Genomic DNA, 22,346 nt, shown 5'->3' on the forward strand with positions numbered 1-22,346 from the left:
ATATGAAAAAAACCTTTCAAACAGGATATCACAAGCAATGTCATGTTGTAGAAATACAGTAATATATGTGATACAACACTAAAAAGTCAAATATAGTGCAGGAAGAGTCAGGGAGAAATAGATTCATGTGGAAATTTTGTCCTGAGTTATATTCAGTGATTACCCACATAAACAGATCTGAATGATTTTATGATCTAGTCATGACTGAGCTTAATAGTCATTATCAAATGTGACTTGCTGTGAGGGTCTGGATTGCGTCATTGCCTAGTTTAGGTGTGACCAAACTGTGTCTCTGCAGCCTCACATGATTCACAAACAGTTTAAGTAAACCCGTTTTACTACAGCAAGTGGCAAAGTTGCTTGGGCACTGGGACTAAGTAGTAATCATCTCTAGCTGTGGAAGAAGCAAGCCAACCCTCAGTGCTGAAGCAGCAGGATCCGATCACCTGTCCCCAGCTGCATGCCCGGCCTGCCACTGGAGGAAGGCTCTGCAGGCTGCTATTGCTTCCTGCCATTGAAGCTATTGGAGTTGTTTCTTCCCTATTGGTTTTAATTGGGACACGTAAATGTTGTAGTTATGTGACTCAGCCTTGGAAGAGTGATCAACTTTGATATTTGGAGATGTTCAGGATTATCCTGTCCTGATTCTTTTGGACTGAAACATTACAGGGTTTGGTAGTTAACACGTATTTGTGCTTGAGAGAAAACTAACAGTTCTCAAAAAAGAGATTTGACATCATAGTTCTTCATTCTGGGCAGTTCAGGAGCTGCAGCTATAATAATGGTTTATGTACAGGGTCAGTAGATCCCATTTAGAATTTACCAAGTATATAGGAATGACACAGCTAGTGGTAAATGTACAGTAATTAAAGTAAACTAAAAGAACAGTATTAAAAAGTTGCCTGTAATGTTAGAGCCTTCATTCATTGCATTCACGCTTTTCAAGAAATGCTGTTCATCTTGGCGGCTTTCCTGCTAATGGCATCTGGGCAACTGTCAAGTGAGAGTTAGTTCAGGTGTGTCAGGGTTATTACCTTGTTGGACTGCACTGAAAGAACTTACCTCCACAGCTTCCCAAAGAGGGCTCTCACCTCTTCTAATCTATCTCAACAACAATACTGAAGAATCAAACACTGATACTTCTAGCTGTATGCAAATATCCTGAGGAGAATGCTCAGCACTGGTTGTCATGGCTTTTATTGTAATAATAAACATTTTGACCACCTTTTCAATACTTCAGCAGATAAGACTGCTGATACTGTAGTACACATATAATTAAAAGGGATTGAACTAATTTCTAAATTGCCAAAGAAAGATTGTTTCATACGCCTGTGTGGAGACTTTGAAGGCCTAAAGACTGGAGTGCAGTGGTGTGCAAGGATATAGGCCAAGGATGCTGGTAGCAGTGTAGCCACATTAGTGCAGGATTTGTCCCAGCTTCACTGATCTAAGAAGCCTGAACAGGATACTGCACTTGTGGCAACCTTGCTTCGTGTGCAATTGAACTGGCTGCCTATGGGGCCTGGAGAGCTTGTCTTGCAACACTGCACGCACAGAGAGCTCAGTGGTTCTGAGCCTAAACTGCTGCCAGCACCAGTTTGTTGGGAGCAAGAGGGGCTTGAGATGTCTGGGGATGCACCACTTCTAAAGCACACTACTCAGCACTAAATGGCAGCCTCAAGCTGATACAGGGCTGATCCCCAAACTGAAATATGGGCCCTGTGACCGTGCCTGTAGGCTGAAAGGTTAGTGTGTAGTTTGGCTTAAGGTACCTTTACCCTGTGCTGTAGAGCAAATTCTATATACCGTGATTGATCAACCAGGCTGAGTAATAAAATATGGCTTCAATGAGCCTTCAAAAGCTTTAGTCTCTCTTTGTTCATCACCTTCAGTCCTCAGTGCCCTCTGTGCAAACCATAGAGAAAAACGATACCTTCTTTACTTTGTTAGGTTCCCACCCTGAGGTGCACGCTTTGTGCCTTCGTTTGTACCAAAAGCTAAAAGCGTTGCATCCAAACTGGTGCTCGTTTATTGCAGGGTTTGTGGTGGCTGAATTACTTCCGTGGCACCTCTGCGGAGGCACGCCAGGTGTGCTGGGGATGCAGCTCCCAAGTGCGTTTCTGCATGCTAGGGCTGCCATGCAGCTTCTCTGAGGATGGCAGGTGTTCTTGGCAGGGCTGTAGCAACGGAAAATACTGCTGATATTAAGGAAAAAAGGAAATGTTACTTGAGGTAGCCCCTGCTCTGGCCTATGTGCTGTGTAGCTGTTCTGAGCAGGGTCAAACACATATCCAGAGATGTGAAACAGTCGAGGCACACAGAGCATCAGCTGGTTGGGAGATAAAGGTATTTGCAAAGAAAATGTTGACTGCTTTCTGTGCCATATGATGTTGGCACAGCTTTGTGTCAGCAGAGGCTTAGAGCCTGAGAGAAGATGGAAAGACTGCCAGCCTCAAGCAGGCTTGGGTGAAAATCCTAAAACTGGGATATGGCCCTTGCAGCCGTGCCACTGTAGGTAAAATACCTGTAAACTTTAAACTCTACTAAATGGTGTGATTGTTCTAGTTAACTGTTGTTTCGTCTTTCAGCACTTCAGGTGACAAGGGATTACATTGAATAAAGAAGCAGAGCTGGGGTTTCCACAGGGAGTTAGGTGCCTCTCCTCCAGGCCATGCTGTAAACTCCAGTCAAGAAATGAATTAATGATATGCTGTGAGAATTGTATCTTGAAATGGAAAATATGCACAGTAAATGATTTTTGCTTTGGGAAGTATTTACCTCATGCTGTTAGGAGTACATAGACAGCATATTATTTCCATTTGTTTTAATGCCTATTTGTCTTAATTATTAATGTGAAGTTGAGCTGCATTCTTTGTTGCATTTAAAAGCAAATCACCCCAAGTTCAGAAGTTCACTGCACATGCCCCAAACTTTTTTTTTTTTTCTCAAGAGCTTAAACCAAACTTCAGTGATCTTAGCCATGTTCTGCTTGACCAAATACTGACCTTTCTTTGCAGTAGAAAGACATCCAAACCTGTTTTCTGAAATTAAATCAAATTCTTGTAATCCAATGAGATTTACAACTGCTCAAGTGTAGTCAGATTCATATATGTTTAAAGTGAGTTAGGTTCATGTAGTGCTTGTTTTTGTTCATCTAAGGCAGTATATTGCATATGAGACTAAGCTGAAAATTAGAGTGTTTTTGCAAATGTCATCAGAGTAGGTCTGTAAAAATATTCCTAGTATTTCTCAAAACAGCATCTACATGTTATCTAATGCTCATTGCCAAAGGTTTCTCTGTATTCTGCTGTATGCTACATTTTCTGAAAGCATGTATGTATGCTGTCATGGCTAGTAACTATTCCTCAGTGATTAGTGTGACAGTAAGTGAAGCGTGAATATTGAGACTTGCCATATCATGCATGCCAAGTTACTATATGGCCCAACTGCTGTGAGACAAAACATGCTATTATGTTTTAGACACAAAGCCATATTGTATGAAATTCCATCCTGTCACATACTGAAGGAGGTGTATTTAAAAATCAAATCTTTTTTTTTTCTTTAGTTCTTTTTGTTAACTTTTTCTGTCTTAGATACTTAACTACTGAACCCCATCAGAACATTCAGCCTTTGTCCCTGTTGAGGAATCATGTTACCAACTTACATCAGTCAAACAGTTAATATTTGAAGGAGGAGACTTTAAAGAGACTATTGGCAAAAACAAACAAACAAACAATAACAACAACAAAACACCAAAACCAAGCGTTCTGACATTCCAAACAACTGAGTTGATACATTAAATGGGTTTCTCCAAACAATTCTGATATAGTAGAGGTAATTTAAATACATGATCATACAGTGCATTTTTCATAAGTGAAAGAATAGCTTGTCTGTAAACAAAGCAGCAAAATTAGTTATGCATTCCACTAAGGCATCAGTTTGAAGACTGACAGCCTTAGGATTCAGCATGCATATGACTTTTGCAGTGTCCAGAAATGACCTTAGCAGAAGACACGTTATTTGGAGAATTTTGTCATTGCTGTTCAAACATTGCTCTATAAACAAAGCTAAGACTTTTATGTAGAACTTTGCATAGTTAAAAGTAATTATTTGATCCATGAGTTACTTGGATGATCTTCTTTGGCCTGTGTTACACAAGAGGTGAGACTTGATCCCTCTGGTCCCTTCTGACTTTAAAATCTATAAATGCTCGGAAACTTGATGCTAATAATGTGCCAACTGGAATCTTCAAAGCACTGTATAAACAACTAACCCACCACAGCCCTACTTGGACTATTATCAGGTCAAGGAAATATAATAATTAGAGCAGAAAGAACTATTTTTGCAGGCTGTGTGATGATTTTTTTCTATTTATTGACTCTTAAGTCTGGTTCTACTTTTGACTGATTTATTCACAATGATTTCGTTAGTGGATGTGATTATGTTGCAACCCTAGATACTTTTGTTGTTTTTATATCGCATTTATGTATAATCTGATGATTACTTGATACTTATCTGTGACTTCTTGATTGACTTTGGTTGACTGATACCTTTTTGCTTTCTGAACTGAGAAGGTGACTTTGGCTTCCTAAACCATTCCTCCTCAAAATACTTTAAATTTATTAGTAAATCTTATTTTCTTTTTAAACAAATGCCAGCAATGCACCAGATACTTTGATTACCATTCATACAGTCAAAACAATGGTACTACTTTATTCAAGAACACTAAGGAAGTAGCATTTCATCACCCATGATTTCACCTGCAATTCAGAATTCATTAATTTTTGAATGTTCTTTTCTATGCCTACGGATTAGCTAAGGATGGCACAATTCTTTTTCTTACATTGGAAGGCAATATTTAATGATTTACATAAGTGACCACATTTTTTTAATATTGCCTTTCATTCAAGACAGAGCAAGTATACGCTGGGTACTAAAAAGCTCCCACCTGTGTGGGAAAAATAAAAAAAAAAAAATAGTGAAATGATTTGCCAGGATCTCTTGACAAATAATTGGTGCAGGTGGGATTAGGACACAAGACAGGCCTCACTGACTCAATATAATAACTGGTCCATGGGAATTTTGGATGTGTAGAAGAATTAATGCCAATTCTCCGTGGGTATTCAGCCCTCTTTTTTCCTTTTCTTTGTTGAGACTAGCCTTTTCTCTTGGTATTTTGCTGTGTTCTATAATGAACTTTCCTGTGATTTGAAAAAAGTTGAGTGAAGGAATTTCTACAATCTGGTAGTTTAAGGAGTCTGGAATTAATTATTTTCTAGATTCTAATTTATAGGCAATAACTGTCTCATTCAAGATGCCTTCATTTTGTCATGAACTGAAAATTTGAAAAAAAAAAAAAAAAAAAAAAAAAAAAAAAAGCACCACAGAAAAATTATGCCCATCAGGAACACTAGAGTTTTTGCATCTGTTTAACTTAGAATAATGTTTCCAAATCCAAACCCTGAGACTTCTTTAAGATTATCGTATCACAGAATCACAGAATGGTTTGGGCTGGAAGGGGCCTTAAACCCAGTTCCACACTGCTCACCTTGGTTAGGGACACCTCCCACCAGACCAAGTTGCTCAAAGCCCCATCCAGTCTGGCCTTGAAACTTCCAGGGATCGGGCATCCAAATGTTCTCTGGCTGATGAGAAGTAGTGGCTTAAAGTGGTCAACATTTCTGGGCAATTGGTCCCTGGGTAATTTTTGGATAAATATCCTGTCTGTTCTCAAGACCCGATCAGATATGTTCAGTAGTCAAAAATTCCTGTACAGCATACAGTTGCTGGAAATTAAGAAGAGAGACAATTGCATATTTTTTGAAGCATTATAAACGTTGGCATGTTATACATATGTTAGCACATGATTTAGTCTACTAATCACTTATACCTACTAGTATATGTACTAGTAGGTTTGCACTACTATACTATGTGCAAAAATCTCAAGAGCAAAATGTGAGGAGATGCTTTTGACTTGTGTTTTTTTTTTCATACATAGTGTGGACAAGAAAGGCTGTGTCTATGACATTTGAGACTTAAATCTCTCAGTAGAATAACAATTTAATATTATTTCATTTATAATTTTCAATGTTGTCTATTCATTGTTGCAGGGTTTTCACCTAATCGTATATCCTATAAAGTATAAAGTATATTTTTATACCTTATGCAATTCAAATGCATGAAAATATGAGTACTGCTTTGTAATCCATGTTCATTGAACGCTACTCCAGAAAGCCATCTTGAACTGAACAAGAACGAGAATTTGCAAGAAAAATGCTGTAGGTTTTCTGATTTTAGAGGATGCCAACACCTTCTTTTTCAAATACTGAAGTATTTTGGACTGCAGTCTACTATATCTGTATTGGTAAACTAGCACAGTGGAAAATAGAAGACCTTTAATATATTTTAGCATTTTTACCTGACAAAAGATCTTTACTGAGCAAAGGCATGACTGAATTTATACAGTTACTTACTAATAGTAGCAACATGATGTCTACAAGATTCAGCACTTCTTCTTGGACTGTGTATTACAAGAAGTTTGGTGGCTTTGGAAATTTAGGAGGTGGCTGTAGAATAGTAGAACAAAGCCACATCCTGATTATCACCATTTTATTCTGTTCCCTCTAAATCTTTTATTTTTAGTCTCTATTTTCATATAATACCCCCAAACATGGGGAGGTAGTGCTTTACCTGTCAGTAAAGCACTACGTTTTATCAGAATTCCCTAGGTAGGTTAGAAAAGATAATTCACTTACAATTTAATGTTTGCATTGTATTTACACTTAATGAAGAGTCAGCCTTCTGCCATGTGAATATATGAAAAGTAAGTCAAAAATAAATCAAAAACACTTCACAAAAGACAAATGTCTTTATGAAACTTGATGTTATATGTTAATTATCATTGAATTTTAAAATCTGATACTTCACAAAGTTGGGTAAATACTACTGTTATTTTAAACTTGGATTTCATTATTTTAGATAGTAATAAACGCTTGTCTCCAGTGCTGTAAATTCTCAGCCTGTCAGTATGCTCGAAGAAAATGTAAATGAAGGAATCAGAACAGTTGCTTTCTAGATGCTGTTGCTCACAATCCTTTAGGGTACTAGGTAGGGCATTTGTGATATGGTATAATAGGTGCTCTATATATGTAAAATGTGCATGAATTTTGTGCTGTCAATCCAGAAATAATTCATTGACTTTCTAACCTGAGGAATGTGTTTCCCAGTAGCACCCCCAAACAGACTTTGTCTTTATACTGGCTAGCAAGACTCATTTCAACTGTGCTGACTGCAGATGGTATTAGTAAACAGGATAATGAGATTGTTTTTCAGAAAAAACCTTCTTGTTTGTGTTTCAGGCTCAGCTATGTGAATCATGCAGAAGATCTAGCCTCCAAACTACTCCAGTGTTTCCCAAAGAACAGATTGTCAGCACAGGCAGCCCTGAGCCATGAGTATTTCAGTGATCTGCCCCCACGGCTATGGGAGTTAACTGATAGTGAGTATAACCACCTCTGAATCGATTGAAAACAAAGACACTAGTTCACACAGATGCATGTGTGTATACTTGTATGTATGCTAACACTCACATGCAAACTCCTTCGTGGACCTGCACATCCACACACAAAATACGTGACAGCAATTGTGTATTTGAAATTACATAGTTAGCTTGACACAGGAAAAAATGGATTTTTTTTTTTTTTGCTATCTCTACTCTGCAGTCTGCAGCTAGCTATCTTTGTATTTGATTATGTGTGCAGCCAAGAGAATTATCTGAATTGTCATAAAGCAAAAGGAAAAATACAATTTACATATTTAGTGCTTTTCACTTTATAACATACAGTACTTCTTAACTAGCTGCAGCATACAGGATAAAAATCCAGCTATGTTTGATTCACAGAATCTCTATCTGTTTTAACAGTAACCTTTAAGAAAGAGATTGGCATTCAGAAGTCTGAGAAACACAAAGTAGAAAATTGCTTAATTTCCTGAATTAAACAGTGTAAGAAGAGAATGGGAGATGATATTACTAACTGAGAAAGCTTTCAGAATTTATATCCATGTTTTAATTTATTTTATTAAACAAAATGCTTTCCAGTTGACTTGGCAAATATTATCCTATTGATATGTATTTTGTCAGTTATCTCTTTAATATTTGCAATTCATTTATTTCATATATGTCCATACCTTTTCCAGAGTGTTAAAATTCACTACTATTTATTTTGTGGAAAAATATTACCATGCATGAAATTTTTGATGAAGATTCTGGCATTAAAAATAGGTTTCATAGGGGAATACCAATCACTATTTTGATTTAGCACAATATAAGGAAGGGAAGCATGCTTTCATTAGAACAGTGGTTGCTATTTTCTCCTTTCCAACATACTCTCATTAGCAAAATATCTAAATCCAGTACGTCAAAGCAAAATTTTCAGATATGCAACAACATAATGTGTGTTTAATTATGGCTAATTTAAAGCTTTGCTTGTAAAAAATGAGTTCACATTCTGAATATTAATCCACAATAGATTTTGTTTACTTCAGTCTCATTAAGAAAACTTTAATTTCCCAAAAGTTTAGCTTTTCCATCCTCAACGTCTGTAATGGTTACATTTTGAGCTAGTACTGTGGACTGGCACTCCAAGTACCCTACTCCTGACTCTGCTCTAAAGACTCTGCTCTGCCCCATTTGTAGAATGTGAACATTAAAACTGAACTGGCAATACCAATTCTTGTACAGCATAGGCTACATCACGGACCTTGTCCTTGCTCTGCAAAAAGATTCATAGTTTCCTCCTCTGCCCACACCACTCAGTTTTCTGACTGTGGCACTTCACAAGCTGAAAATTCAAAAGGTGCAGTGTAAATTAAGGGTACTGTTGAAAGTCTGTCTTTGCTGAAATTGATGCAAAGAGATTCATTTCTTCAGGACTAATGAAACATCAAGAATGCCAGTTCATTTATCCTTTTCCACTAAATGGAAAACAAAAATCACTCTTCACTGGTGACATCTCAATCCTTCTGACTGTGTGATTCAGTCTAGCCAGGATTTTGAATTCTGAATTCTGCAGTAGTACTTTTCTGTTAATATGGACTTATTACCCACTTGCCACTTAGTTTATCAGTCAGTGGTTAAATCCAGTTCTATCAGTGAAGTAAATGCCTACACATTATCACTCTGCAGCAGGCTGCCAACAGAGACAGTCTTGTCCTAGTCATTAACAAGCACAATGTATGCAGAACACCAGAGGGGAATTAAAACCACAAAAAATACCTCAGGGTGGTATTTTTAATATGAGAATTTAATTTGTAATTTCACAGATTAAGAATTTTGGCTGCATTAATCCTTTTATCAGCTCACAGCAGGTTATTTGCAGAAGCATAACCATAAGGCGATATTCATTGGCAGAAACACGTCTTTGCATAACGTTAAACATCAGGAGCAGTGAAACCTTTTGAAGGGGGGAGAATAAAGATGAAAAATCATTATATTTTAAAGCAAGGTTCTTCTAAATGCCTCCAGTAAAATTTTGAGTTACAGAAAGACTATTTCTGTGGCTAGTAGATAATCATTATGAAGCATAAATCCAGATGCAAGAAAGGACAATCCCAGTATCAAATACTACAATCATTTCTATTTAGTATGAGTTGGATATACTTGTAAACATATTTCCAAAACAAAGAAGTCATATACTTTGGAGAGATGGGAAAATGTTTACTGTGTCGTGAAATTACCACTTTTTGCAATTCTAGTTCTCTGGGTTAATATTTTACATTGGGAAGGACTTGCTAATGATAATTCATTAAATGCAGGTGTAAATACATTGAGACTTCATGCACGATGGAAATGTGCATGATAGTATTCATCATGGAATCTGTTTTGTCCAATTTCATCCTAGTGCTGAACTGCAAATATCAGGATTTAGAACCAAAAACAATGAAAGACTCACAGGTGAAGCAGAAGAGAGGAAAAGAAAAAAGAAAAAGATAAAGGAAAAAAAAAAAAAAAAAGATCGTATGATTTTCAATCAGAAAATATTGTTTATTTGGAATCATAGTACAGAAGTACAGTGACTCTGCCTAAATCAGATATGTAAAAAAAAAAAAACACCACCACCCCCACATACACAAAAAAACCCACAACCTTAACAACCCTGTCTCTTTCTGTTTTGACTTTAGTACTATGTATTTATATTCTCTGTAATATTTTACAGGATAGCATTTTGATCGTGTGTTTTATTTTTAAATACATATGCAAAATTTATTTGAAAGATTTGAGAGTTTATTCACAAAAAGTTTGATTTTTGGTTTCTTTTGGTTTCGAGCCAAGGCATAATTTCAATTGGCTTGGAAATTCAATTTCCAAATAAGATCTAACATCTAGCTGCTGTCAATTTTTTAAAATGTTGCATTAAAAAGACAAGACTTTTGCAATTCTGAAAAAAAAAAAATTGTCTGTGAATACAGTACAGTTTATAAAGTAACGCCACCCTCATTCATCTCAGACCTGAGTACTAATCTGTAGATTAAGTCCTGTTACTAAATATGTGTTCTTGTTATTTTCTATTGAAAATAGTAGTTTTAGTCCTTCCCCTTTTCTGCTTTCATACCTGAAAGCTCATATTATTGATTTATTTGGATAGAATATGTAATTCAGAATCTATGTTACCAAGGACAGCAGAATAGGACATTCAAGATGAGATGTCAAAAATATGGTGTAAAGATCTCGTACATAAAAAAATAAAAAGTATCTCCACAAAATTACATCTATACTAGTGAAAACACAAACAAGCAGACAAACAAAACAAAGCAAAAAAGTACTATGGCCCTGATTAATTCTTTAAACAAGCAGACTGTTAACATTTCCTCATGCAGTCATTCACTGGCAGCTATCTGAGGATATTTTTGTATGGACATTTGCTCTCAGAAGATACTGAAAACCAGCCATTTTTCCCCATCTTTTTTGAGGCATCCAAAGTAAAAATGAGTTTTCATATAATCAGTGTGTGTCCTTAGCCATTTGTAGTTAGATCCCTATGATTAATGTCATGTATACTACTAATTAGTTGCCTGGTGTTACGTAGAAATGCAAGAAGGATTTGCTTTATGTGAAAGCTTTTTGAATTTTTGGAATATTTTAAACAAACCTAGTTGTCTTTAACACTTAATAACATTAAGTCTAATAACTCATTTCTACTGGCATTAAGATTTGGAAGACGGAATATGTGATGTCACATTATTGCAAAACCCTGCTGTATATTTTCATGTTCATACTTATTCCTAAACGCTGTCAGAGAGGAAATTTTAAAAAGGAAAATATGAATTACAAAGCAGTGCAAAGACTAGCAAACACTCCCCCTGGAACCAGTTGTGTTTTTTGCTGTTGTTGTTTTGTTTTGTTTATTATTTCATTTTGCTGTGTTGATTGATTTTGGTTTTGTTTTTTTAAAACAAGGCTTAAGCAATAGAAAATATGTGCATCATACAGCCTCCATCATACATACCATTCCTTTGCATTCAGAATTTTTACAGTTCTTGTTTGCATAATTGATGGTATATATAAAAGCTGTATTGATTTATTCAGTATTGTGTTTGCCACAGATATTAGCTAATTATTTTTAAATTGCTACTTTTTGGGGAAAAATCAGAGTTTCTGATCTGATGTTCTTTTTTGCAGTGTCTTCTATTTTTACTGTACCGAATGTAAGATTACAACCAGAGACTGGAGAAAGTATGAGAGTCTTTGGAAAAAACAATAGCTACGGCAAAGGTGTATCAAACAGCAAACATTGAAGAATACCTATGTTCACAACAGATAATGCAGGTAAGACATGATTATTGGAAGGTGTATCTTTGAAAATACTGTTTAGTTTTCTGAAGACACAATATAAAATTGAACTGCACATTTCTTAAATTACACATGATCAGGCAGATAATCTGTTTTTGCAGTATAGATTTGTCAATAAAATTAGTGTAAATTCTTGGTCTTGTGGGCAGGATCAGTGTGACTGACAGGAAACATTGCTGAAGTCAGTGCCAGCAGATTAAACATTGGGTTGCCTTTAATTTGGACTGATTTTTTTCCCCTAGTAGGATAAGGAAAGATAAAATACCTCTTTCCAGTTCTCTAGTTAAAACTGAGGGCAAGGACAAAAAAAATAATAGTAGATTCGGTAGCCTTGATAGCAGAAGGATGTTCTTGATGGAGACAGAAGTGTTGACATGTTAATAAATTTGATCGATATCGCTGGATCTGCTTGAACTCTTCTTGTTCTTGGATGGCTTTGATACCCCTTGGGGGTTTGATACCCCATCTTCAGCATAGTTCTTCAGCAGTGAAATAGCATGTAATTTAAGTTCAGATAATAGAACAGAACCAGAGAAGGGCAGGTGAGTAGTGGGGCTGCTTACTGACTTAAGGCAGGGAGTGGTTGTTATATCACAGTATTAACTCTCTTCTGCTGCTCTTGTACCTATTGAAAGGTATACTCTGGTATTTATGTGGTTTATATTTGCATGAAGTCTATCTTCAGCTGTGTCTGCTTGTTATGGTATCAGATGTAATTTTCCCTAATGAATTATATTCACTTTTTTACTGCTGTATGTTTACATGCAATGTTTTTTAACCCTGTAATGTAAAAGAGTTCATTTGCCTGGCAGACAAGTGCTGAAAACTGAAATGAATAGATTTCAGTCTTGACAGACTGCCCCAATTTTTGCACATGCTCTTTGGCAGCAAACCATTTAAGATTTTCTAATGTCAGAAATGAGGCTGCCTCAGAGCAGTCTGTTTACATCTTTATTGACAAGCTAATCCCTACTTTTTCCTGGGGCTGTGTCCCTGCAGACATCTCTTCAACCTTGTCTGTTCTAACGTGACATATCATTCATCTAAAGTAAATTTAGAATGTGCCCATCTGTGCTAAAGACCTTTTGTGTGGAAGCTTAAGTACAGAATCTCATTCCTAATGTACAGAATCTCCTTTCTGTTGCCTCCAAACAAATGATTTTTTTCATTTATACAAAATACGTAATAAAAAGTTTTATTTGAAAACCAGCATGTAAGATAACACAAAAGAAAACAGATTGATCATTCCTACTGAATCTGCTTAAGCAGACACAGACGACTCTTAAAAATTTTATCTGTAAGCAGAAAGAGAGAGCCATGTGTACCTTTGATGTTCATTGCTGTACTGTTGTGACTATTCAACCACAGCTTTAATACAGAAAAGCACCTTTTATTGTATAAGATCTGGAGATGCTTAACAAATGTTAAGTTGTGGTTTGTGTACGTTATTGATTTCAGTTTTCCATCATGGCTTGGGACTGTGTTGTATTAGGTGTGTACAATGCAATAAAGACCAGTTCCTGATTGCAGTATTTGATTTGTTCCTTAATATGGGGGAAAACAGGTAACACTTGAAGAGTATCTGTTCAAAATAAAAGTCCTCTTACTTATACTATTTAGAGAATTGGGGCTTGATCAGATGAAATTAGAATATTAGGGGAGGCAGAAGCAATGTGGACATGGAACCTGGACCTTGCTAAGGAATCATTAGGATGAATGGAAACCTTTAAAGGAATGAGACCAACAAGCAAGTAGAAAGAACACTCAGTGCTGAGAGTGAACGGAGCTGGAAAAAAAGACTGAAGTTTTGATAATGTGAAAGGGAGGTCTGCTGAAGGCTTAATCTGAGTAGCAGGTGGCTGTCATTTTAAGTAGTAAAGTAGTGACTGACAAGTAGGATGTTGTTATGAGATATTCAGTTAAGGTCTCCATTCACAAGGCTCAGTGAAGCAACAGGATGTACAAAACAAAACAAAACCAAACCAAAACAAAAAACAAACAAAAAAAAAAACACAGAAAAAACAGACCCATGAAGGTATCAGGTAGGTGAGGTGATTAGTAGATAAACAACAAGTTGTTGAAGTATCAGTGAGAATGATGGATAACATCACACCCAGTGGGGATAAAGAAAAAGTGCCAATCAGAATATGAAAAAAGCAGAGGGAACAAAATACTCATAGACCATCTCTTGGACATATTTTTACCCAACTTCTTGAACAGACTTTGCATATATAGTGTTGGTATGGAAGCTGGGAAGGGGTGGAATCTATTTAACTGTAGGTAGATGTTTGCATCCGAGCTAATTGCTAGACTATCCTTTGCAGTTAAAGAGAAAAAAGTACTTCTGGAGCTTGGGTCTTCTTGTCCCAGAGAAGGCATCTAAAATAGATCCAACAAATTGCACTTTTGAAGCAACTGTTCCTTACTACATGGTGTAAAAAGGAGCCTTTTTTCAAAACATATCTGAGTGCCTCAGTATCCAGGTGTAGAATGACTGGTGCACATGAAAACACAGCAGAGCATTTATGATGGCCTTGTCAAAGGGATAGGATCCTTGCTCCTGACTGTGTTTGCAGCGAACCTGAATTTTGGAGTATGAACAGTCCAGTTCATTTGTATAGTTCGCATCTAAAATAGCAGCTAAGTATTTCCATTGCAAATGTTTTGAAGTGTTCCAGTATTCATCAGGAAGCTGCTAAAGAGAAATATCTTTAGGCACTTGATCTCTAAATCCTCTCAGGTGATGGGGAAAATGGGGAGGGGGAATAGTTCTGTCTTTATATATATATATATATATGTATTATTTTTTTACACATTTATACATTGTATTGGAATTTATTAGAAGACAGATGCAAAATAATAATAATAACAATAAAAAAAGGAACCATCTTCAACTGATTTCAGAAGCACAGAGGTGCAGAAGAAAATTCTAGTTTTATGTCTTTTGTCTGTTGAGTCCAGTCCTTTCTTCCTCATTTACTATTTTTCAGGGCAGAATAGAGAATAAAATAGAGAGCTCCAACAAACAAACAGTGCCAAATCTTGCTGTGATAATTTAAGAAATTATCACCTCCTGCTGTGCTCTCCACATGCTTGCCAGAAGCTACTGCCCTAACAGTGCACCCGCTGAATTAAATCCACCTTTCTCTAGGTTTTAGAAAGCAGAGAGGCTAGGCTTTGCCCAGGAGTGGCTGAGGCATTGGCAAACATCAGCATCTGCCAACTTTGGAAGCAGCAATTTCTGGCAGATTGGTGAAGGAGAGGAGCTAAAGGCAGTAACTTCGTAAATGGCTGTGTCATCGTTTGTTAGAGCTCATCTGCTACCCTCAGAAATAGCTTCAAGGAGCAGCTGAAGAAACTGGTGCATCCCTGAGAATTTTACTCTGTAAAATATTGTAGTGCTTCAGTTGCTTGACTGCAGCATAGCTGCTTACAAATCCAAAAAATCCCTGAAATAGCAGTAACCTGAGACATGTTTCTGAAAACCTCGATAATGCCTGTGAGACCTCTACTACTAATAGGGTATTTGTGGACTAAATTGTGTCATTGTCATGGACTCCAGGAGAGAGACAACACATTATTTCAGTGCCCACAGGGAACGAGATGACATTTGAAGCTACCAAGGTCAATTTTCAGACTGCGCCCAATTGGAGAAAATTAGTAAATATGTAGTAATGAGCTCAATTTTACAGAGAGGAATCAGTCAGCAGTGAATTAGTGTTTCAGGGAGAAAGGGAAGAAATCTTGTGACCATATCCAATTATCTTTAAAGCTTTGTGATAATGCAAAAGAAAAATAAATAAATAAAAAATTGTGCCTGCTGGTTTTCACTGTTTTGTTGTTGGTTGTTTTTGTTTGTTTATTTGTTTTGTGTTTTTTTGTTTGTTTGTTTGTTTGTTTTTCATGGTATTTTCTTTTTTTGGTTGTTTTTTTGTATTTTGTTTCCCAATGGACAGGAAGCATCTTTGTGGAAGCGTTCTAGATGTACTGTTGAGATACATTGTGTATTATCTTCACCCATCTCTACGTGTTGCGTTTTATCAAGATTAGGCTGGACCATGACAAACTCTAGAGCTACTTTTTCCTTTGGCCAGTGGAATATGTGGTTAGAGCTTATTCTTCTCCGGAGAAGGATGAGTCAAATTGTAATGGGAAAGACAAAACAGTACCTGATACTAGATAGCACGCCGTGTTTTCTCGTGGTGATCTATAATCCCTAGCTCCCATTGGTTGGGCAGAGACACGAGATGTGCTTCTGGCCTATTGTGTGCTTCGCGCAGTCGGCAGGGACAGCTTCATTCAGGACGGTAACACCATATGCTTTTAAAGTATTTAACCTGTATTATCATAATGAGATCCCCTGGCTTTCGAAATCTCTTTGACAATTCACTGGAGCAAAACAAAAAGTGGTCTTTATTTGTATTGCTTCACCACGCGCACATGCGTCCGAGCGGTCCTGAATTTCAATGGCACGATGCCGAATTCTTTCTTCTGTGTCCATTCGAGCTGGCAACTGACACAAGCCCAGCCAATCGAAGGGACGATGTCGTCATTCGGGTCAGCTCAGCTGTGTAAAACAAAATAAAGCTGAATAGGTGACAGTTACCAGTATAATGGCAAAAAGGGCTACTTACTGAAGAGCTTGTCTGATTTCCTTTCTTCTGACCAGGGGTGCTCAGAAGCCCAGAACCACTATGTAAAATTACCCTTTTCTTCTTGCTAGCTGCAGAGGTGACTGCTGTAGCCCTATCCACGTTGTTTCATTTTTATTTTTTTTTTGGGGGGGGGGGCCTTTAAAATCTTCAATGTTGCACTTACAAATTGTGTAAGAATGCCTCTTTAGCACTGCTGTGGGGAAACCGAATTTTGCCTGCTTTGCCCGAGCCAAGCTGCAGGGAAGCTATCGCCTAGCAGTGTATGTGTCAGCAGGCAGTGCTGGAAAGTCATTCTAATTCACCACTTGCCTGCTTTTAGTCTGTCCTGGGTATCCCAGCGTTGCTGAATCACTGTAGAAAACAGTGTACTGTGCTTCTAAGTCTTCATCTGTCCAGCTTCAGGGGATGAAACCATAGTAATTATAATGAAGGAAGGTCTGCATAAAAGGGAAATCCTGGACTCATCTACTGTATGTGAGCCACATTCTGTCATTGTAGATTTAATCAAAAGCCAAAAGTAGCCAACAGTGTTTTTTAGATTTTGAAATCCAGTGTAAACCTGGTTTATGAGAGAAAAGCAGAGCCTAAGAGCACAGCAGTTAAGTTTCATTTTGAAATGCACTTTTTTCTTAATAGATAAACACAAGTAGATGTGTACAGTCATTGTGCTGCTGCATTGTTTGTACTGCTTGAAAAAGATGAAGTGCTAAGTACTGAAGATGGGAGGTTTAAATTTCTCCTGCATTTTTTAGTACCAGACAATGTCTATACATGAATGTTGAGGGTCAGTTTAATTATTTAACTAATACTGGATTTGCATAATCTGGCTTTCATGAAAAGGCTAATAAGATGCAGTTGTGGTGGGCAGCTGAAAGCAATTTGGGTTTGAGTCCAGTAATAACAGTACTAAACAGAGTTGAAATTGTAACATCAATTTTGTAAAATGTTAAATTAGTGCTAAGCTGTGAAAGATAACTGCAGGATCCAAGACATTTTTTGGCTCTCTGATACTTTTAGTGCCATTATTTTCATATGTTAACAACATAATGGTTTTATGAGACTGTTCCAGCTGTGTTTTACTTAATATCAAAGAATAAGATCACCACACTGATAGAATATGCCCTAAATTTAACACACAAGGGAAAAACTCCAGGCACTGGACTACATTCTCCTTTTGATATCTGAGAATTTATTATCTTATTCCTATTAGTTTAAAATAAGAGTTATAGACTGAGTTTTGCCCTCTTCAGCCATAAAGAAAATCCCACTGTCATCAGTAGAATATGTGCAGATGGTGAAATAGACTGAGGGCATAGCAAGGCCCTTGTCATATAAAACCCCCGTCTCCCTTAAGCCACACGTGGGGATGGAAGGTGGAGCTGGTGCCCACACAGAAGTCTGCCAGCTGCCCACAGTGTGCCGCAGGAAAGGGTCACCCAGCACCTGACCCAGGAGCCAGGGGGACCTGAAAATAAGTTTAATGGTACTGTAACAGCTCCTGTCAGCTATGACAATAGCCATAAATACACTGTCATACCAAGAAGCAGGGGGAAGTACACTCTTGGCTTTCATAATAAAAAGTCCTTAGTGAGAACAGGTAACCTAATGCACAGCTTTGGGGAAGGTGAACCAGTGAAGGCCTTCTTGAGGTCTCTCTAGGCTGTCTGAACACTAGTGCTCAGAGCCTTTTGAATCCACAGCCTGAAAAGTCAGGACAACATCAGCGCCTGTGCCTGAAATTCCTGTATCAGAAGCAACACTTCACAACAGGAGTGCTGAAGTGCATCACATCATCAGGCTGTGATGATGGAAAGGTCAGAGGACTCTGGAAAGGTTTTGGGAAAACATTTGTCTGGGTAGGATGTGGCCTCCATCTGGCATACACCTATTGAATGAAAGAGCATTCTTCATGGGTGTCCTGAGCTACATGGGAAGAGTGTAAAAGGGATTTGAGGAAAGGGGAAGGCTGCTGCATGGAAATAAGGAAGCATTAATGGGATTTCCAAAAACATGGAAAGGATTCTGGGTGGAGAATTAGTCTGGGAGTTTCTTTAGGGCTGAAGGCAAAGAAAAGAAAGTGAGCAGGACAGAGAGAAAGCAACTTCACATTTGTTGTTACCAATTATACTTGGTAGGACAAGTATTTCAAACCTCCATAGCTAGGCAAGATTGATATCTTCCTTGCAATTATATACCCTATGTCATTCTGCATGAAATTACTGACTGCATACTTAGTGGCATGATTTTTTTAAGTTGCGGCATTTTGTGGCCAAATCAGCTACAGAGCTGGCAGGAGAAAAAGGAAGCATTACACTATTACAGATGAACTTTTTTCAAGGAACAATATCATGTTTTCTTGTACCATTGCATAGTCTGGAGCCTATTTTTAGTTCATTTCTAATGCATGATAACTTGCCTTCAGCACTGTGAAGATTCACTTCTAAATCATTTTTAGTGTAGAGGTTTTAATTTAACAGTTGCTTATGCTGTAGGAGATATATTAGTGATATTTGCATGAATGCATGTGCTCAGTTGCAGTGCTGTTTTTCTGTCTTTCCAGATTGTTTAGGACACAGAAGGTGGAACTCTCTATGCCAGAAGTGCACTGTATTGTATTATTAATATTAGGATAGCAAGCGATTCCCACTAGACAGGCTTTGTGGTCCATTGATGCTTTAAGAAGTGTCTAGGCATAAAAGGTGGTTTGAGTTGAAGTGGGCTGATAGCCTGGGATGACATTTGAATGCAGAGGGGACAATGTATAAATGACAATGACTGGAAGGGAGGCAAAAGCTGTTCTAAACTATCCCTATTCTCCCATGGACAGTCATCTCTCCTCTAGGATTATTTCATCACGTGACTCCTCAGTTAGGCTTTGTCTAAGAGGAAAAGTGGAACCACTGAAGGGGAGAAACTGAGGTTTCCAGACAAAGCAGAGTCTTCCAGTGCTGACACACGGCCTGTAACCTAGAGAGACAGCAAAGCTAATGAGAGGCATTGCCTCTGAGGCATCATTTGCAGCATTCAAAATTAACGAAACATTTTACTTTCAGCAAAGTCAAAAAAAAAAATAGTAATGCCATATACCAATTTATTTTTCTGCGAGGAGAGAGCTTTATGTTGGTATTTTGAGTATGTAGTTTATGTTGCCTGATTCTCTGTGAAACAAAGGAACTAAACCAACCAGTGCAAAATTCTTTCTGAAGGCAGCCCCAATGAAAGTATTTATGTATTGAATACTAGCTGTGGGGAGAAGCTTGCCTAATAATGCAAAAATGCAGCGATAATTTAAAACTCAGCTAATAAAAATATATGGATGTATTCTGCCCCATAGTTTTTGTGTACAAGTGGAAAGGGGATGTCCCACATGCTCCATTGTTAAAGCAGTATGAAAAGTCAGAGGGGGGAAAACAAACAAACAACAAAAAAAATCAGAAAAAATAGTAAAATCTCTGATGTAAAAATAGGTGATACAAAGGAATAACTGAATCCGTTTGTTCTGATATTTTAAGAACCTGAGACAAAGTTGGCTATTTCTGTAATTTGATGTCCCACTTATAAATTATTAATGTTGTTTTTCAGTGTAAATGTATTTTGTATTGGGAATTATGGGTGATCATTCTCTGCTATTAGTACCTTGCAATTAATTCTGTACATCCATTTCTATAACTCTTTTGAAGTTAATGTAAGGACTAATTGTGCATTATACTTTCTGGCACGTGTATTCTAACAATACAGTCACAGCATGTAATGTCATGATGTAAGCAATGTTATTAATTTTCTTCATGAAATTTTTACTCTGCAATTGCTTTTAGTACCTCTCATCTTCACTATATGCATTGCATGTCTGTTAAAATCTAGTTAGTAAACAGTCTATCTGCTAAGTTTGGTGAAAAATAAAGCTAGTTATCTGAAGGCAGAAAAAATTCACAATTAAATCTCTTCTTGTGGGCTTGAAAGATTCAACAGTAAGTAACCTGTCACATCATAAAAAGAACAAAATTGAAATAACTTAGTCATTATCATAACTCTGCTTGGTTTCAGCCCACAAAGTCACATCCAGACTATGTAGATATCATATTCGTTGTTTTATGTATCTGTGTGCAGATGCTTGTAAACACAGAGGTGTAAATGTTGTCAGCATTTAAATTAGGGTAAAAATGCTGTTTATGGCTTACTTCAACAACAAAAAATATTCATAATCATCCCTAGGTGAAGACACTCATTTAACAAGCTTACAGCTCCTAATTAATTCTGTAAAGAATGCCATTTGGCAGAGCAGAATTGTGAGGTTTACATGTTGATGGTGGCAGGGAAAGATATATCTGTTTTCTATTTATATGGTAAAATTAATTTGTGCTCTTCAGAAAATGGCACATCTCGGAGGTATTGCTCTCAAAATGATCTCAGGATGGAAAGAAATCAGTAATTACAGCACCAGGCATTCAGTTCTGCCCTAATTTTCCCACCAGTTTTTCAATGTTTCAGCTGCCTCAGAGACCTAAAGCACTCTCATTAGGTAGCTGCAGAGGCTGCCTGCTTGCCTGCTCCATCACTCTCGTGCTAGCTTTCTCCCTCTCTCTCCATCTCCTGCTCTCTCTTTCTCTCTCTTTCCCCCCCACCTCCTGCCTTGGGAGTGACTGTGAAGATCATTTGCTGGAATGATTGGCAGGTTAGAGGATTCGATCAGATGAGTTCCTCTTAGTGCGGGTCAAAAAGGCTAGTTAGCAGGAGCTGTTGAAAAATGCTAGCAGCATTCAAAATGGGAAATGTCATGACTTCGAGGCAGGGGGTGCCACCTGGAACAGAAAGCCCCCAGCTCATTAGCAAGTTACAGGATGCAAGCTTAACTGGAGGGAGCAGAGGAGGAAAGATAATACCCAATAGGGAAAATTATTGTGAAGTGGAATTGATTTCATGTATAATTTGTTTATCACTAGAGGGGACAAATGCTGTCCTCCTGACATGTGCGGAGGAGTGTGGACTATGAATGAAGCAACTTAGCATAATCTCCAGGTTGAGCTTTGGATTTAAAGCATGTGAACTTCTTTCTTCCTAACTGTGGAAATGATCAGGTCATGTTGTATTAATTAAACCTGACATACTCTCAAATGGTTTATCTGGGCAATTTTAGCAATTTAACAGAACGTGGTAGATATGAGCTGCATTCGTTATTGACACAGGACACTGTTTTGTTTTTTGAGCACCTTGATGGTTTTTTCTTGTAAGCAGCTGTTGTAGAAAGACATGTTTCTATTGCAAGTTGAATTATAACATATCTCATTTTTAAAGCTTAGTCAGTATGCATAAAATCAGAAGCCAATTCCAGTTGCATGATTTAATTTCCAGGAAAGACTACACACTCTTAGAAAATATGGATTTAAAAATAAATAAAGCATTTAGATTTAGTTTAAGAAATTTAATCTGAAATGAAGAGTACAAGGTCTGATGACTGTTAAGAGACTTAAAAGAATGCTTATATAAAATATCAGCTTTACAAAATGCTTATTTTTTCTCTGAGACATTCTGCAATGGTAACACTGCAGGGAAACTCTTCATTCCAGGCGCTATAGCTAGCCTGTGGTTATTCATGCCGCTAACCATTCAACTGTTTCACTGGTCTGTATTTTCATATAAGTATTAATGAACTATATAGATTTTCTTCCCCATTACTTTTCTCAAAAATGTGAAAAACATAGTATGGGACCATGGTACCTTCCAGAGTCTTTTATCATGGTATGTTTTAGAGGCTCTGACTCAAGCTCTGCTTGTCCTGAAGACAATGGGGGAATGCCATGGTCTTTGGTGGGAGTAGAGCTGGCCCTGTTATCAAAACTAACCTA

The 22,346-nt window shown here is 37.4% G+C and overlaps 1 protein-coding gene across 6 annotated transcripts in view; it reads left to right on the top strand.

Moving 5' to 3' along the window:
• The window catches only part of CDK14 (cyclin dependent kinase 14), a 328,926-nt gene that overhangs the window by 256,768 nt on the left and 49,812 nt on the right, over positions 1 to 22,346 (top strand). For all 6 annotated transcript variants that reach the window (XM_032181404.1, XM_032181407.1, XM_032181405.1 and 3 more), the window contains 2 exons: positions 7,359 to 7,498; positions 11,678 to 11,824. In XM_032181404.1, the coding sequence (XP_032037295.1) occupies positions 7,359 to 7,498; positions 11,678 to 11,793 (256 nt within the window). In that variant the 3' untranslated portion in view covers positions 11,794 to 11,824. The remainder of the gene's footprint in view (positions 1 to 7,358; positions 7,499 to 11,677; positions 11,825 to 22,346) is intronic.

The sequence above is a fragment of the Aythya fuligula genome, chromosome 2 (genome assembly GCF_009819795.1).
Source record: "Aythya fuligula isolate bAytFul2 chromosome 2, bAytFul2.pri, whole genome shotgun sequence".
NCBI classification, from domain to species: Eukaryota; Metazoa; Chordata; class Aves; order Anseriformes; family Anatidae; genus Aythya; species Aythya fuligula.